Genomic DNA, 17,344 nt, shown 5'->3' on the forward strand with positions numbered 1-17,344 from the left:
TAGTTAAAAGATCATTGAACATATTTATTTTACAGCACCACTACTTGGTTTTGGCAGTAATCAAAGAATTTCCAGTCTGTACCTAACAAAAACAAAATGAAAAAAAAATTACATGACTAGTTTTAACAGCTCATTTCTACAAACAATTTTGCACAATTAGGTTTCCTTTCTTCTGATTTTTCTCAGGTTACATTTATTTAGAAAAACTACTGAAGATAAAATAGGCTCACAAAGACTCACAAAGACTCAAGCAGTACTCCTCATGCAGAAGAATCCTGCTAAGACATGCAAATATGTACTCCTGCAGTCTCAAGAGACTGATGCAACAAATGATTACTGCCTAAACCATTTGTGTTTCAACAAACAATAACAAGAAAGCTCTCCATTATAATTATGAAAAAAATTCTTAGATTGTAACAAAACAAAATAACGACCATGTAGATGAATGGCCTTGAAGGTCACATACAAAACTACTTTAGACTAATGATGACACATCATTTACAATCAAGATGAAATTCTCATGCCTTACATCAAGGTAATATGCAGAAGAAATAAGATTTTCATGCCTAGATATCAACATGCAAAGATGGAAGTAAACAGGACAAAACATATTAATTATGTAAAAAAAACACTCTCAAGAACAGCAAAAGTCAAAACCTTATGCAGGGGCAGTCAGTAGACACTTCTACAAATCAATAAAATTTAAAGCATGTAAAAAAACAAAACACAAGCTAATAACATTTTAAATCTCTTGTTATTTGGAAAACGTACTAAAAAGGAAAACATGATACCTTGTTTTCGATGGGATGGAGAGTTACAAATTGTTAGCAGAATTATGACTTTCAATGAATAAACAACTTTGATTGCAATTGCAACCTTCTGAAAAGAGACTTGTTGGAGCATCCTGTTATTTACAGAGACCAAGGTGTGAATGTCAAATCATTGATCACGAAAAGGAATTGACACAGTTTCAGTGGTTGGAGGAATGCAAGGCAGTGTAACAGTAATAATTATGTTACAGGCAGTGCAATATAAACTTCAAAAAATTTATTAACTGCTTCACAATGAGTGTGATGTCTACTGGTATTCAAACTAACAAAATTACCTTCCAAAAGCCTTCAGGTGTAACATTGAGCAGTTGTGACTTCTTTATTCAAAAATGCTTCTTCTTTGTTTCAAAATAGAGCTAAGAAATGTATGAGAATTGTGTGTAGATAACATCGCTATCTAGAACAAAACAAAAATGACGTACGGAATAAAAGTAAAAAATACAAATGGTTGCTGAGGCCACAGTAGTAGTAACAGAAAGAGACAAAAGATCACTATTTACTGTCGAAATGACAGGGAAATGGGCAGTCTTCAATGGAGAAGAAAGGGACAAAGATGAAATCAAACAGCAGAGACCCATTAAATTTGTATCACAAACTCATCAAAACTGACTGCGAAGCAGTCAGAACATATGAGGGCAGTGAAGGTTAGACAAGGAGTTTCTCTCCGAAACAACAACATTCAATCTATCACCAACAAATACAACCACTATTGTGATTTGTAGAGTACAGTATTGGGCTGATGCTATTCAACTCAAGTACAGACATACTATGCGTGTGGTTTAAACAATAACTAGGAGCTTGTCAATGGCCGTGCAAATCAAAACATTTCCTCTTCACTAAACATAACAGCACATTGACTTGAAGCTACACCAGATATGTGTAGAGCAGTGATTCATTATGATTCATTAAAATTATTTCAAAGACATTAAAACATCCAGAAAACAAACATAAACCTTCAGTTTAAAAAGGTAGACATATATTTGGTGTAATTTATTCAAGCTACAATCTCATAAACACAGAATAGTGTGATGTATAACTGCCAGAACAAAGCCTTCAAGTTTCATCATAAATTGTACAGATAAAAAGAAGATACTGTAAAATAAAATATTGCAGTCAATGCCTTACATTTTCTCCTTGGCAGCAACCTCTAAAACTAATACAAGCTCTGGGGAAATATAGTTTACAGTTTTTACAGAAGACTCAAAGAAGACCTGCTGAATACTTACCATGGTAGCAGTACTGCTTTCTAAAGGATTCTCCATATATTTCGCAGCAGAAGGAAAACCTAAAATTTTCTACTGAGATCATAAAGTTCAAAAAATAAGCCTTTCAGAAATTGTAAAAGAACAATCAAATTGATTAAATATCATAGTGAAATGGAGATTGGTACTGAGTCTTTTCGAAAAACCTGAATGTGACTAACAAATTTACAAACAAAAATTATCATTTAAAAAAAAATTATCACCAGAGAAGGTCTTCTATCGGCCACAACCAGATAAACAGAGCAAAAACTCTGTGTACTTTGTTACGAGTAATATAATATTATCTTAAAAAGCAATAATAGAATGGATAATATTATTACAATAATAGTGATAAAGGGGGTTTAATTGGGGGGGTGGGGGGGAAGGGGGAGGGAATAACAGCAAATGCTTCAAATTGCAAAATTGCTGAAGCTCAGGTTAAGTGACTGTCATGAATACAGAATACTCTTAAAAAAAAGTCTTGTGAGTCAGCACAAGTTCCTTCAGCTCTTGCCTAATGAAGGAACACCTTTTTAACTGATTATAAAATTAGGAGGGAATAGCCATACAATTTTTCAACATAATTATGATATGGCGTTTAACCTAAGGTCATCTCCTATTTTCCTTTCTTTTCTGGAAAAAAAATCAGTCTACAATCATCCTCTCTCTTCAATCAAATGTGTCATATTTTCTCACTTCCAACATTTCACCAAAAAAAGTGCAAAGTTTATCAGAGGAATTTTATCAAAGGCATTGAAAATTCACAATCATTAAAAACTTTGTATTGGAGGCAGAAGCCTACAACTGCAAGTCTTGCCCAAAGAATCAGTCAAGTTAACCAGAACTTGTTTCCACTTAGAGATCTACTAAGAGGTTGAGCTTCACATGGTTGATTTACTTAATGTAATAGATTTTTCAGAACAATAGAATACTTTCTTTTCTTTAAGCCAGTGAGATATCAGAAACAGCTCTTGCAGCTTGATCAGCAGGTTGTTCTTCTTCCTCTTGTGGCGGTATAATTGGTTGAGGGACATGAACAGGCTGAGGCTGGATGAGAGGTATTAGCTGCAGCTGTGGTTGTGGGATGATAGGTTGAGGTTGAACAAGTGGATGCTGTGGGAGTTGCTGATGTAGCTGCGGTGGTGGTTGCTGTTGTGGTGATTGCTGTTGGGGCGGTTGCTGTTGGGGCGGTTGCTGTTGGGGCGGTTGCTGTTGGGGCGGTTGCTGTTGTGGCTGCAGTTGGGGCTGCAGTTGGGGCTGCATTTGCGGCGGCGGCTGCAGTTGTGGCTGTAGTTGCGGCTGCAGTTGAGGTGGCATTTGTGGCTGCTGTTGGGGCTGCTGTAACTGTAGCTGCTGTTGCTGTTGCTGCAGCTGCTGTTGTTGCTGCTGGATTAACTGTTGTTGCAGCGCTTGGTTCTGATGAAGTTGTAAAAGTTGCTGCAAATTTGCAGGCGGCCCAGGATGCTGAAAAATATTCTGATGCTGCCCTGACTGAGCTTGGGCTGACTCGGCTCCTTCAATAGGTGCAACAATTACAAAATTTCCAACCGAGTCTAACTCAAGAATAGGATCTGCCGTAGCTTCAGCCAAATTGGTGACTGACTTTGACTTCACACACTGATAAACAAAAATAAAACAAACTATTAGTAAACAGAATAGTTCCAGTCTGAACAAAGGTAACTTCATACTCTATATACTCACCTGAAAATCAACATGTCTACTCTTTGCTTCCTCCTTCTCCCAAGACATGTGGATGAAAGGTCGCTGAACATAATTGTAAATAACCTCAGACCGCCCACCAGCTCTCTTCTTAACTTTTTCCTTGTACGTGGGATACCCCTCAATACCTAAGCGTATTTTTTTCAGACCTCTTTCTTTCATAACTGCCTTAGCAACATCTCTATTTTCAATGTACTTGAAGAAGCGGTACATGGCAGTGCTATTAACAGCTGAAAAAGAAGTTTGATAGTTGCATCATGAAATATTTTCCACATGTTCGGGCGATAAAGACAACAAAAATTTATAAATATTTACTTTGACTATATTCATCACCCATTTGAGGAGGGAACTCTTCATCCCAGTCAACAAGGTCATCATCTAGCAACACAACAACATGGCATTCTCGATCTCCTCTTTGAGCAGAATGGACCATGAGGGGCAAAATAAGTTCCTCTAAGAACACTTTGAATTGGCAACGGGCTCCCTCATTAGACAACTCGTGCATCAATCCGCCTGTAGGCACAAAAGGGAAACAACATTTCAGATTTATCTCATATGAAAAATGGCAAGTACAAGGAAGTTCACAAAAGTATCAAAGAACACTTACGAAGGTTTTGACACTTAACAGTACTTGAATCAAATGGCACTAGCAGGTAGTCACACGCTTCCCTTAGTTCTTGCACAGATACTGTTGGGGGACAACGAATCACACCTCCCTTATAATATTCCAGTATCGCACGGAAAATGGAAGCTGAAATGCCATCAGCAACTTCATATTCTCCTCTATCATTGGCATGTGCCATTTCCATTTCTGAACTGAACATTCTGAATAGGGTAATAGCAGACATTAAAAATATTTATTTATAAAAGTGGTGAGATAAATTTTATAAACAGACACTTTTAAATTCCATCTCTTACCTTCCGAGCATAGTGTTTGGGTGAGCAGTAAAAAGGGCTGGATCAAGAATAAAGCGTGTGTTGTCTACTACAAGAGTAATGCGCTCTTCACTTTGACCAGATGTAGTTGTAGAATTTCTAGTAGAAGTAGAGCCTGACAGGGAGTCTCCAGCTCTGCATGGTGAATGTCCTTGATTCATTTGGTTCTTTGCCGGTCCAAGGTGCTGAGATCTGGACCTAACCGAAGAACATAAAAATATGACTGTTAGAAAAATATCAAAGAAATGAGTCAAAAGTAATCACAAGTTAGCACAAACCGGTTCCGTGGTGTAGAGCTTATTTGTTGCTTGGTCAATGACACATGACTGTGTCGATTTTCACTGCCACACGCAGATGATGGCCTCTGGACAAGGCAAGGTTTTGGTTTAGATGACGATCCATAGCTGCCAAAATGAAACGATTTCAAAAATTGATGTTTAAAGACAAGAAGAGTAAACAATAGTCAAATTGAATCCGTCGGGCACAACTGTTGCTCATACCTTAGGCGAGATTTGTAAACCCGTCTTCGCCTGTCATCAGTCTCATCCTCTGTATCACTGCTACTTTCTCTTTCATAGGAATGACGATCCTTTTGAGCAGACATGGTTGAAACTTAACCTGCAATAAGTTGAAACAACATTAGAAGGTGGTAGATGGCTCCAGAACTTCTAAGGGGGTTATTATGCCCATCAACATATGTGAACTATCCAGAAGATGTAGAAACTAAAATCTGAAGTCAAAAATGGATGACCCAAAGGGTTAAGAACGGAAACTAATGTCACATGCAAATTAAAAGGAAACATTTCGAGTGAAGGAGAAATTAGGACAGTGAGTAAGCCTACCTACTTGCACTTCACTGTATGTCAAGCACTTCTGTTTGGACAAACACGAAGATATGCCCAAATTTAGGTTCTAAAAAGGTTGACACTTGACTGCAATAAGAGTAACAAAATGATTCAGCTCATCTGGGTCTCGAGTTCTTCAGAATAGTCTCACAAATTGAGATTGGACGGGAAGGGCAAGGGCCTCCGTTCATTATTTTGGTATGTACAACAAAACAATGGAAAGTCGTTTGGACGTCAAGGTGCACCGTTCTCTCTACTCGTGTTTCAATATTATATCCTTATTTAAATTAATTCCAACAGTTCTACGATTAGAAAACAAAAGATTTCAATGAAACCAGATTTCACAACAAAATAATCACCTTCTAGGATGACTAACACTTCTTTCTCTAGCAGAAAGCTTGGGTCGCAGTTGTGGTGGAAATCTCACTGGCCGTGACTACGAAACAGATGTACATCGGAATCTTTCAAGGAGCCTGACAGTGAAAAGGTTTGCATTTTCTTCTTACGGTAAAACGTGGACCATTATTATGTACTGAAAATTATACTGAGCAAGCGCACGGGGAAATTGTTCACATTCGAAATCCTTCCTGTTGACTTGATGTTCCAAAAAGTGACGAAACGCGATGATAGTAAAATGTGGCATAGGCAAGGCCAAATCGAGTGTCTCGATTTATTCGTTTTCTACAAATAAAATACTGCAAAGCAACTATTTTTGTACCATTTAAGAGTTGGATGCTTATTTTATAATCCTATTGCAAATTTCTAACCCAAATGTTGGCTCATTCCCAACGCGTGAATTAGTGATTGTTTTGAGGTTACTGTAACTCCCTTCTAATCGTTCAGATGAACTTCACAATCTCCTAATTACTTTACTTTGCATTTCTTTCCACGCATATTGGTTTCATGGTGTCAGATTATTTTGAACTGACTATTTCTTTTTCCTTTGGATCCAAGGTCGCTCTTACATGATGGTCACACCTTTGAAATGACACTCATGTCACATTATCTACTGTGTACATTTGTATGATTAGTATTTTTTCTCTTCTGGAGACACTTGACTTGTGCGAGGAGTACAAGGTCTCCCCACATCATCATTTTTTTAAACTTTATCAACGTCTTGTTGTCTTATTTGTGAACTTTGTTACTTTGTTATTGTTTCAGGCATTTCCTTGCCTGAGAATGGCAACTAATGAACCCTCGGCAGAGGCTAGTACTACTGGTGATAACGCAGTCTCTCCCTTGAAAACCAACTATACCATAGCGATTGATGGTGGCAGTCGCATTGAAATTGATGGTGGCAGTCGCATTGAGATCGATGATGGCAGTCGCTTAGTCTTGCCTTGCCTTAGACTTGTCCCACAAGAAGACTCGTTGCAATTAGGAGACTTGCTAGACAATGATCCAGAAATTGTATTAGAAGTAGAAGTGGAAGCTGGAAATAGTAATGAGCTAGATCCGGGTCCGTCTGTATTAGGCAATTTTAACAGAGACTGTGAACAAGATAACATTGATGAATGTGATAGTAATCAACCAGAGTCCAGCTCAACTGGCCCTGAAGATGTTGCTAGTGGTGGCGGTATTCACACAGATCAAGTAGATAGTGCTGATGGAGAAGAGTGGAATTTACGCCGTCTGGTCCAACTAGATAAGCGACATCAGGATGCTGTCAGTAGTGAAGCTGATGATGAAGGTGATGATGACGAAGATGGAGGCATTGATAGTAGCAGTGATGAATTTGATCATGAAGAAACCATAGAGGCCAGGTTAAGGGTTTATGGGGACCGAACAAGTGGAAATTCACCTCAAGAGACTGATTTAAGTCCTATTGCCAGCTGCTCCAGCCAACCATCACCACCTAGGGTAAGATTTTTTAGACTTAGTTGGCTCTGAAACTTTCTTTACAAAATCGTTTCATTAACTTTTTTTCTTCTTCCTGTAGCATAAACGTAAATTAGAAAGTCAAGGAGATGTTCAAAATAGGTATCCTTGCAAAAAAATTAATCCTGAAGATAAGACTGCATTTCATACAAGGTGAGCCCTTTTTCATTTGAGCCTAATTTGGCAGTAGCCTTTTTGATTTCTGTGAACTGAGCCACTGTGACCTATTTTCACATAAAGTGTACTTATTTTATGTTTCATTCTGCAGCTTTTTAGCCAATGGGGAAGACGGATGTCCTTCCTCTTCTAAATCTCATTGTGTAGCACCCACCAAAGAAAGCCCTCCACCAGATCTGAGAGAATGGCTTCAAAAATTTGAGGTATGCTTTTTTTTTTTTTTCTTTAATGTGTGTCCCAGATTTGCATGCTATATCAATATCAATGTGTTCCTCTCATTGTTTTAGCACTGGCGGAATGCTGACCGGCTTATGGCAATTGACCGGCTCATCGAAACTTGTGAACCAATGCAGGTCAGGCATATGTTGGAAGTTATTGAACCACAATTCCAAAGAGATTTTATTTCTCTTCTACCGAAAGAGGTATGATACCATTTAACAAATTTCCTTGGTATCTGCAATTACTATCTGCTTATTGTTCGGCATTAAGCTTACTAATTTATTTGTCTTAACTATCTTTCTAGCTGGCTCTGTATGTACTGAGCTTTTTGGAACCTAAAGATCTACTTCGAGCTGCTCAGACCTGTCGCAACTGGCGTTTCTTGGCTGATGATAACTTACTGTGGAGAGAGAAATGTAGAGCTGAGGGTATTAAGGATCTTCGTGATGTAAGCAGCCACCGGCGCAAGAAAAGCCTCACTGGTATTAATATGTCACCATGGAAAGTGAGTATTCTTTTATGGTAATTCCTTCCATTTGATTATTTCTTGCACTATTGGTCACTTATATTTGCCTATCTCATCAGGCTGAGTACATGCGTCAACATGCCATCGAAATGAACTGGAGAACGAAGCCGATCCGGACACCGAAGGAACTTAAAGGTCACGATGACCATGTAATTACTTGCCTCCAGTTCTCAGGAAATCGCATTGTCAGTGGCTCCGATGACAATACTCTCAAAGTTTGGTCTCTAACCACTGGAAGGGTAAGTGCATGAATTTAAACTTGAAGTGTAATGCTTGAGGAACGTATTGTAATTGATTTTTCATTGTTTTTATTTTCTAGTGTGTGAGAACTCTTGTTGGCCATACTGGTGGGGTGTGGTCCTCTCAAATGTCTGGAAACACTATCATATCAGGAAGCACTGATCGTACTCTGAAAGTTTGGGACGCTGACTCAGGGATGTGCCTTCATACTTTGTGCGGCCATACTTCAACTGTACGGTGCATGCACCTTCATGGAAAAAAGTGAGGACCTGTTTGTAGCTGTGTCATGTTGGTTAATTTTGGTCTATGGCTGCAGTTCAATATGTTTCATACGGAATTTTTTTCCAGGGTTGTGAGTGGATCTCGAGATGCTACACTTCGCGTGTGGGATATTGAGGCCGGGCAATGTTTGCACATTCTCATTGGACACATGGCAGCAGTACGCTGTGTGCAGTATGATGGTCGTTTGGTAGTTAGTGGTGCTTATGACCATATGGTGAAAGTTTGGGACCCAGAAAAAGAAGAATGCCTTTATACTCTAGAAGGTCATACAAACAGGGTTTATTCTCTTCAGGTAATAGTACTTTTTTGAGACATTATCCTACTTCAGTAACCTAGGTAATTTGTTGTATTTATTTGAATTTTGATTGATTTCAGTTTGATGGTGTTCATGTTGTTAGTGGCTCACTTGATACAAGCATAAGAGTGTGGGAAGTAGAAACAGGTGCCTGCAGGCACACGCTGATGGGTCACCAGTCTTTGACATCTGGAATGGAGTTACGTAATAACATTCTTGTATCTGGTAATGCTGATTCAACCGTCAAAGTGTGGGATATTGTCAGTGGTCAATGCCTTCAAACTTTGTCAGGTAAAGGATTGGGTGCTCTTTTTATCTTCACTGAAATTCCTGGAGGTTAAATTATGGACTGTCACGAGGTTTTTCTGTGTTTAGGTCCCAATAAACATCAGTCGGCTGTCACATGTCTTCAGTTCAACAGCCGGTTTGTCATAACATCTTCTGATGATGGCACTGTGAAGTTGTGGGATGTCAAAACTGGTGAGTGTTTATTCAGTTTCATCAGCTGCAATGCAATGCAATTGCAATGATTATTAATGTATTTGTTCATGTTTCTTATTTCCAGGTGAATTTGTTCGGAATTTAGTTTCATTGGAAAGTGGTGGAGCTGGAGGTGTTGTATGGCGTATTCGTGCCAGTGAAACAAAATTGGTTTGTGCAGTTGGAAGCCGAAATGGTACTGAAGAAACGAAAGTTTTAGTTTTAGATTTCGATGTTGAACCTCCACGCTCCTGAGAATTACTGCCTGATTGTCCCTGTGGAGTTGTATTTGCTGGCCATATAAAGAAACAGTTAAGTTTGTTAAATCTGAATCATGGACAGCCCTGGTTGCACTGGGACAATTGGTTTCTTTATCCTTTGGGTGTAGTTTACTCTCAAGTGGGTGCAGCACAGTTCCTACCTTTCTATTGGCATTCTGCTTTCTCTTTTCCTTTTGGGTCAATGTTCATGAAGTGTATTCTTGATTTATTATTAAAGATCAATAGTATTCTTTCATTAAATTTTTTAACAGTGTACTTTGTGAAAGAAGTGGAATCATTGATTCATTTTTTCATGGTTTTTAATTTATCATGGGTTTCTGTAGGCTTGTGAATGCTAAGTTATCCCCAGCTCTAGTCGGAAGTGGGCCAGGATGTTATATTTTCACCATTTACTATTTTAGAAGGGACTACTGTGCTACTCTGAATGGTTGGTTGGTTGATTTTCATTTCACTTTATTCCATAAGCTCGACAGTTTGAAACAGTCAACCGCTTCATGCTCAAGGATTTTTTTGTTTATATTTTATCAGCAAGTGGTGTATCAGCATGTCCAGTAGACGAGGGTAATTTTTAGTTTTCATTTATCTTTCTTTAAACACGACTGAAAATGTTGCAAGAGTTCCTCCATTTGGAACCTTAGGTACTCTTCAGCAATGGGATTTATGGAAGGCAAAATAAAGAAAATAACAAAAAAAAGTTTGGTTAAAACAAAAACAAAGTAGATTAAATGTACTTGGATTGAAAGGAGCTATCATTTGAATGATTAATGGGCAAGTGTTTGCTTGCTGTAACACATTAACTGAGATTGTGCATAATGCTGAGCTGGATGATAAAAATTAAGCTCTTTCTGAAAAGTATTAAATTTGGATTGTGTGGGAGCAGCTCTACAATAAGTAAAAGTGTTTGTCGTGGTACAAAGATAAGTATTATTGTGATCCTTGTTATGGATTACAGCTCAATAGGAATGATAAATTTGTACCTATGTGATTTATTAAACTATTTTTTCTCTCTTCTGACAGTTGTTTCATGTCTAAAAAGCAAAATTTCAAAATTTTATTGGTTTTATTGTTTGTACAATTCTTTGCTATTCTTTTTCTTTTCATTTTCTTGTCATCCCAGTTTTTATGTTTTAGAATTCCTTATGCATGTTTGGATTTTGTACTAAACTTTCCTGTAATTCCTGTTCATTTGAAAGGATTTTATTTATTGTAGCCTTTACAGAAATCTTAAGTTTTCTGATGTTCGTACAGGAAAACTTTATGAACCTAAAATGAAGCTAAGTTTTAGCAGGGACAAATGTTTAATATGGCTGTTTTAAATGCTTAACCTTACAAGGGTGAGAGCAAAGGTAAATCGCCCTTAAAAAAAACAAGAAAAAGTCTGACTTGTGGGGAAGTTGCGTAATTGATACTCTATGCTGTGATTTAAAAATCATGAAGATATCAGTTCAAAAGAGTGCCTCAAGAAAGCAGTGAGACACTTCTTTTGAAATGGGAACTTAAGAAATCTGTTTGTGTTGTCAATATTTCTTGCGTTGTCTTAGCTTTGTGTAATGTTTTGAAGCGCGACCGTTAAATGTTACACATGGTTATTAATTTGTTCTGCTATAGTAAAATAGTCCCTACTATTTCTTCATTTATTGGTTGTAATTTGTTATTTTCATGTTTGGCTGTCCCTTCAAGGACCATTTGTTGCTGAACCATTTGATACTTGTTTTATTTTCATTTAAAGCCATGAAAGAAACAAATATGGATGTTATCATTTTATAGCAAAGTTGCCAAAAGTGTTTTTATGTGCATTTTGAGCTTGGCTCGTTCTTAGCTATGTTTTCACTTTTTCCATTCAATGACTCTTCATTGATCCAATGTCTTCAACTGATGGGAATGCATCTGAATTTGTGTACATGTCACAGGTGTGTTATGAAAAATCCTTTGTACAAGAAATATTAAATATTTGTATTGTTATTTTTGTCTTTACTTTAATCAGACATAAATCTAGATCATTACCCTCAGGTTCTATCAGATTCTATCACTCAAAATATCATTGGGGATTTTTGAACAAAAAACATGCAAAAAAAAAAAAAAACAAGAAAAAACATTATTTGAACTTGACTGGATTGAGAATATAACTAAGTGGGGATTAGAAATGGACAAACATGCGCAGACTAACAGAAAAAATCAAATTGGCAAGTCATGAAGCTGATTTGAAAAAGCCACAGAGGTCACAAAGTGCCTTGTAAATGCCTGAAGAGCAGGGAACCAATATACTAGCATCATTCGTCCACATAAAGTTGAACCCCCAACTTAAAGCTTTTGCAGAGGCGCGCTGCCGTGCTGGAGTGCCCCACTGTTCAGTCTTAATAGAGGGAAGTGCGCCTAACCGAAATGTCCTGGTTTTTGGCCTTGGCAGGAAAGCACTCGCCAAAGCCTCATTCGAACTTGGCGCGTCTCGGCCGTCGCGGGCCGCCGCCGCCTCTGGCCGACGGAGCCACGCGGCCTTCGCTGCGCCTAGAGCTGCGCCTACCGACCTACCGACGCGACGCGACGGCCGAAAGCGGCCGACCTCTAACCACGACAGTGCCCTCGCCCCCCGCCCCCTGCCCCACCGCCTCCAGGACCCTGTCCTCCAGGCCTCCACCCCGCCCTCCCCGCGTCCGCGCCCGGGCCCCGACCCGGACTCGAGGGAGGGGGAGGGGGTGTCGTGCCGCCCCTGCCGCCCCGCCACAGGGGTTGGGGAGCAGGGCAGAGCAGGGCGAGCAGGGCAGCGCAGGCAGCGCTGGCCCCCCTCCCCAACGGCCGTGCCTCGCTCGCCTCGCTGGGCCGCCCGCCGCCCGCCTCGCCTCGCCTCAGCCCTCAGTAGTGAGAGAGCCGAGCTGAGAGCGGCAGCGGCTTGAGGGTGGTGGCTGGAGGCTGCGTGTGTGTGAGTGAGTGTGTGTGTGAGTGGAGCGAGGAGGGCAAGACACCACGGAGACGGGCTGGACAGAGGCGGGAGGGAGTGCGGTGTTGTGTCAGTGATGGCCTTGAGGAGGATGCTGCCGAGGTGACACCCATGCGCGCACCACGCAGCTGCAGCACGGCGGCCGCCTTCGGGGACAACAAGGACAAGGTGAGTGCTGCATAACCTCACTTCTCGGCCACCCAACGAGCTCGCCGCGCCGTTGGCCAGGGGCAGCCAGGGGCAGCCAGGGGCAGCCAGGGGCAGCCAGGGGCGGCCAGGGGCCAGGCGAGCGCGGCGCTGTCCCGGCCCGTGCCCCGTCCCAGCGCCGCGCCGCGACGGCAGGGTTGTCGTCCCCCGGGACCCTGCCCGAAGCCTGGAGCCAAAGCCCGAAGCCGGCCCGGAGAAATGAGGGAACGGGGCAACGGGGCCAACCCTGACTGGGCCGCACCGCGCCGCACCGCGCTGGCCCTGCGCTGCCTCGCAGCCCTCGCAGCCCTCGCAGCCCTCGCAGCTCGCACGGAGTTTCGCTCGTCGGGCGGGGCGGGGCGGGGCGGGGCGGGGCGGGGCGGGGGGCGAGGACCAAGGTGGCGTGGCGTGGCGCGGCGTGGCGTACCTGTCGCGGGCCCGTCCCGTCCCGCCTCGATGCTCGAGACCCCTCTCTGCATTCTGGGCAGCCGATCCTGCTCGCCTGATAAGAGGGGCTGTCGGTGCTGTCATGCCCCGACGCGAGGCCGGCGAGGCGGTGTCTGGAGGCTGCAGCACCAGGCGAGGCGCGAGGCGAGGCAAAGGGAGAGAGAGGTGGCGGCTGACGGTGTCGGTCTTGATGGCGGCGGCCAAGGCGCGGGCAGCAGCTGCAGACTCTTTCCGAAGAGCGTCGCTGTGTCTCTGTCGCACTTCTTGGGCGCGACGTACGGGTGCGAGAGAGACAGAGCGACGAAACGACCCTTCGGAATCGCTCGGCTGGCGGCGGCGGCTCACCCCTTCCTCCCGCAGGGCCAACCGCCAGAGGAAAAAGGGGGCTAGTCAGGAGTGCTGCTGGTGCCGCCCACGCGGCCGCGCCAATCTGGCACGCTTCAGCTTCAGACTGCACGCCCTGCCCTGCCCGCCCTGCCCTGCCCGCCCTGCCCTGCCCGGTGGACGGCGGCACGGCACAGCAGCAGTCTCCCTCTCTCTCCCCACACCGCAAAATGTCAGCTTTCAAGCTCACTTTTTTCCTCCTGCCCGTTTGGGGTCGTTATGACGTGCTTGTGCCGAAATTGCAAGTCCCAGTAGCTCTCTGAAGTGTTCTCTATTTTCGTCAGAAAGTAGTGGCCGCCCCTCCCCTGGACCAGTGTGGTGGTGCCAAAGACACGAAGAGAAAGTGCCACGCGGTGTCACGTCAAAGCGAACACGCAGACAGACGCAGACTCCGTGGCACGAAGCGCACGAAGCGCCTGCACTCCGTCGGGTAGGCAACCCGCCGTGCGCGCGCGCTGTCGGATTGCCTATCCACCGATTCGCAGGCGCTTCTGGGTAGGCAACCCGCTGGGCTTGCGTGTTGTCGGATTGCCTATCTACCGAGTCGCAGGCGTTCACCGAAGCGGCGGACTGGGTAGGCAACCCGGTGCACTCTGGTGCTTTCGCATTGCCTACCCTCCGATTTGCAGGCGTTCATCTTGAGCGATTTGCTGGCGACGCCAACCGCCAACCCAGCGGGCAGGCACGGCCACGGCGTGCGGTGGTACTCCGGTCCTCCGTCCTCGGTCCATTGCCACCGTTGCCCCTTAAGTCCAGGGTTCGCAGGGCTTCCAAGGTTTCAAGGTTTCCATGGCATTTAGGGTTTTAGGATTTCCAGGTTTTCCAGGGCATAGTCGGGCGGTGGGAGCGGGCTGCCGGCCTGCAGCTCTGCTGGCCGCGCCGTGTCCGTCCCTGCGCAGCGCGGCAGCGCGCAGCCCCGGACGTCCTACTTTTCCTCTGCGCTGGAAGCTGGAAACGACCGACAAATCAAACTCGCCGAACGGAAAACAAATAAAGAGAAGGACAAAGTTTCCTTCCCTCCTTTCGGCAGGGCGGGCGGCGCGGGCGGCGCGGGCGGTGTGCACCTAATTCGCCGCCGCTTGTGCCCCTCGATTTAGCCCTAATTTTGTGCATCGGAGCGCACGCCTCGGCGTCGTGTCGCCCCCCCCCCCCAGCCCCCCGCCCTCGCACCTTCCCAATCCCATTGCAAGCCCAAGGAAGTGGGATGCCCCTCCCCTCCCCACACCCCACCTCCGCGGTAACTAATGCTTTCATGAATTTAGATAAGCTCCCCTCCCGTCCCGTTCGGGAAGCAGTGTGCTGTTTCAAAGGGTGTTTCCTCCGCGCGCCACGAGCCCCCCCCCCCCCCCGCGCGGACCCTCACGGCGGCCACCACTGCGGAAGGAACCGGGGATGATGAAAGGGGGTTGGGTTGGGGAAGGGGGGGATGTCCCACGGCCGAAATGGAAAGTCGTCGTATGGGAAAGTTTCTCTGTGAATGTGAGTGAATAGGCAGGTGATGTGTCGCAATGAAAAAAAAATTGCGAGAGAGTTCGCAGGTACCACCAAGCTGGTGGGGGTGGGGGGGGCTTAAAATTAATTTTGCAAGCTGCTTTCAGGACATTAGCGGTCAGATGTCATTCAAGTTTCACTGTCAAAAAGAAAAAAAGTCTTAGCCATTTTGTACGATCATTTCATTTTTGGCAAATATTCGTCGTTTCGACTAAAAATTTTAGTAATTTAAAGTATGTTTGACTTTTTCTATGTGGAAATCATAAATCTTTGTAAAACCATGGAATATGACTTCACATTGTGGCTGCTATTTTCGTTGGTTCCATTTGTTTTCTTTACTCACAAAAAAAAATCGTTTTTCGGTCTAGATTCATCATTTCATGACAAAGCCATCGTTAACGAAATAAAGCAAAAAATAGCGCCAGTGGAAAGGGCGAAATATTTCCCGCCTCGAGCTAATCAGCCAAACTGTCCCAGACAATTTTTTTTTCGCGCGAGCTATTTAGTTTACCTCTTTAACCTAATAACCAACCCCATTAATTTCTGCGCTGAAGCAGCTTTTTTGGGACTCATCAGCCCTGTCTTGGCATTACCAGCACGTGCTGTCGCCCCAACGACCAAATCCATCGACAAGAGCGGATTATAGGGTCTTGTCGCTGGGACGGGTCATGCCGTCGGATCAACGATTCATTTTGTTTTCCAGTGTACACACTCACGCGCGAAGCCGTTTCACAGGGCGAAGCGCCCCTCGCGTTGAAATAAAAATACACACATTGAGAAGAGGGATGATGCAGGATAACGGCGTGTGGGGGGGGGGGCTGGAGGCTGTAATCGGGTCACTTCCGCCAGCGAGGGGCGCCCCGTTCGGATGTCAACGGTTCGGGGGCTCAAATGACGCGCCGACACCTCCTAATGAGAGTGCTCTCTCTCCGTCCCTCCCACTCTCCCTTCTCCCCCTCCCCTCTCCTCGTCTCTCTCTCTTTCTCTCCCGCTCTCCCGGGCCGCGCTCCCCGCGGCGCCCCCGCCCTCGGTAACCCCACGCGCCGCCTCTCCTTGACGACTTTAACGACCTGAAAATTACACCAGATTGGGATTGGGACGAGGGCACGGGGTGAAGCGGGGCAAAGCGCCCACGCACGCCGGGGCGGGGCGGGGCGGGGCGGGGCGGGGCGGGGCAGTCCCTTGGCGGGGAGCGCCCCGACCCCGGCGTCCCGGCGTCGCGGCGTCGCGCCGATGACGGACAGTTGTCTGGAGTTGCCGCGTCAGACTGTCGGACTGTCGGACCGCAGTCGGGCGTCGCGTCGGGACAGCCGTGGCGGCGGTGGCGTGCACTGCGCACCGACGTGGAGGACTTGCCACGCTTGTCGGCTGGTCGCAGAGGCCGCTGCAGATGAGCGTGGCGTGGCGTGGCGGAGCGTGGCGCAATTCCGGGACCGCCATCACAAGAGCGTGAAACACAAGAGACAAACAGACGAACGGCGAGACAAGCTGACAGGCGGGGCGGGGCGGGGCGAGGCCTGCTTGTTACGGCAAAGCAGGCAGCAGGGCCTCCAACTTAGCGCGCGCCAGTCACGGGGGCAACGGCAGTAGCAGCAGCAGGCGTACCAACATTATCAGAAGCAACAACGGCAAAGCAAGGCTCTCGGGGTCGGGTACAGGGCGGGGAGAGGGGAGGGAGGGCGTGCGGTGGCAGACAGAGCGAGGCAAGGCGAGGCAAGGCGAGCAAGCGCAGTCGTGGGGCGGGGCGGGGCGGGGCGGGGGGGGGCTATTGATCGCAGCCCCACCTCGCGCTCCACCCTGCTGCCCCACCTCGAAACGCCCGCGCCACCCCCTCACCCCGCCCCGCCCCAGTGGCCCCCTCGCCCCCGGCCCCCTCCACGCTGTGCCGCCACAGACTGCTGCAGCCGCCCCGCCCCGCCCCGCCCCGCCCCGCCACTGCCATCATGATTAAT

At 45.4% G+C, this 17,344-nt stretch overlaps 2 protein-coding genes and 1 long non-coding RNA gene across 7 annotated transcripts in view; 2 read left to right on the forward strand and 1 right to left on the reverse strand.

Moving 5' to 3' along the window:
• Positions 1-3: 3 nt before the first annotated feature.
• On the reverse strand, positions 4-6,067 carry LOC117653926 (BTB/POZ domain-containing protein 10-like). 3 transcript variants are annotated; one of them, XM_034399962.1, is made up of 8 exons: positions 5,931-6,067; positions 5,227-5,344; positions 5,005-5,130; positions 4,709-4,924; positions 4,398-4,615; positions 4,106-4,303; positions 3,773-4,020; positions 4-3,688 (listed from the first exon to the last, which is right to left on the reverse strand). In XM_034399962.1, the coding sequence occupies exons 2-8, from the start codon at positions 5,328-5,330 to the stop codon at positions 3,014-3,016; spliced, it is 1,785 nt and encodes a 594-aa protein (XP_034255853.1). In that variant the 5' UTR covers positions 5,331-5,344; positions 5,931-6,067; the 3' UTR covers positions 4-3,013. The 3 variants fall into 3 exon arrangements, with proteins under 3 accessions (XP_034255853.1, XP_034255851.1, XP_034255850.1); XM_034399960.1 differs by lacking the exon at positions 5,931-6,067 and adding an exon at positions 5,573-5,907; XM_034399959.1 differs by lacking the exon at positions 5,931-6,067 and adding an exon at positions 5,569-5,907.
• LOC117653924 (F-box/WD repeat-containing protein 7-like) lies at positions 5,946-11,911 on the forward strand. Of its 3 annotated transcripts, none has more exons than XM_034399957.1 (12): positions 5,946-6,058; positions 6,733-7,431; positions 7,511-7,602; positions 7,718-7,829; positions 7,914-8,048; positions 8,150-8,350; positions 8,431-8,610; positions 8,691-8,872; positions 8,960-9,185; positions 9,269-9,479; positions 9,564-9,668; positions 9,754-11,911. In XM_034399957.1, the coding sequence occupies exons 2-12, from the start codon at positions 6,751-6,753 to the stop codon at positions 9,921-9,923; spliced, it is 2,295 nt and encodes a 764-aa protein (XP_034255848.1). In that variant the 5' UTR covers positions 5,946-6,058; positions 6,733-6,750; the 3' UTR covers positions 9,924-11,911. The 3 variants fall into 3 exon arrangements, with proteins under 3 accessions (XP_034255848.1, XP_034255849.1, XP_034255847.1); XM_034399958.1 differs by lacking the exon at positions 5,946-6,058 and adding an exon at positions 6,102-6,216; XM_034399956.1 differs by lacking the exon at positions 5,946-6,058 and adding an exon at positions 6,525-6,648.
• A 902-nt stretch (positions 11,912-12,813) lies between these two features.
• The window catches only part of LOC117652984, a 30,870-nt gene continuing 26,339 nt past the window's right edge, over positions 12,814-17,344 (forward strand). The window contains exon 1 of the long non-coding RNA XR_004588205.1: positions 12,814-13,052. This is a non-coding gene — a long non-coding RNA (uncharacterized LOC117652984). The remainder of the gene's footprint in view (positions 13,053-17,344) is intronic.

This window comes from Thrips palmi, unplaced genomic scaffold (assembly GCF_012932325.1).
Source record: "Thrips palmi isolate BJ-2018 unplaced genomic scaffold, TpBJ-2018v1 HiC_scaffold_8, whole genome shotgun sequence".
NCBI lineage: Eukaryota > Metazoa > Arthropoda > Insecta > Thysanoptera > Thripidae > Thrips > Thrips palmi.

Coding starts and splice junctions, on each gene's coding strand:
- LOC117653926 (XM_034399962.1), bottom strand. CDS start 5,330: ATGTCTGCTCAAAAGGATCGTCATTCCTATGAAAGAGAAAGTAGCAGT. Junction 4,616..4,708: donor CCAAACACTATGCTCGGAAG/GTAAGAGATGGA, acceptor TACCCTATTCAG/AATGTTCAGTTCAGAAATGG. Junction 4,304..4,397: donor TGTTAAGTGTCAAAACCTTC/GTAAGTGTTCTT, acceptor TTGTGCCTACAG/GCGGATTGATGCACGAGTTG.
- LOC117653924 (XM_034399956.1), top strand. CDS start 6,595: ATGATTAGTATTTTTTCTCTTCTGGAGACACTTGACTTGTGCGAGGAG. Junction 7,432..7,510: donor GCCAACCATCACCACCTAGG/GTAAGATTTTTT, acceptor TTCTTCCTGTAG/CATAAACGTAAATTAGAAAG. Junction 9,669..9,753: donor GTTGTGGGATGTCAAAACTG/GTGAGTGTTTAT, acceptor TCTTATTTCCAG/GTGAATTTGTTCGGAATTTA.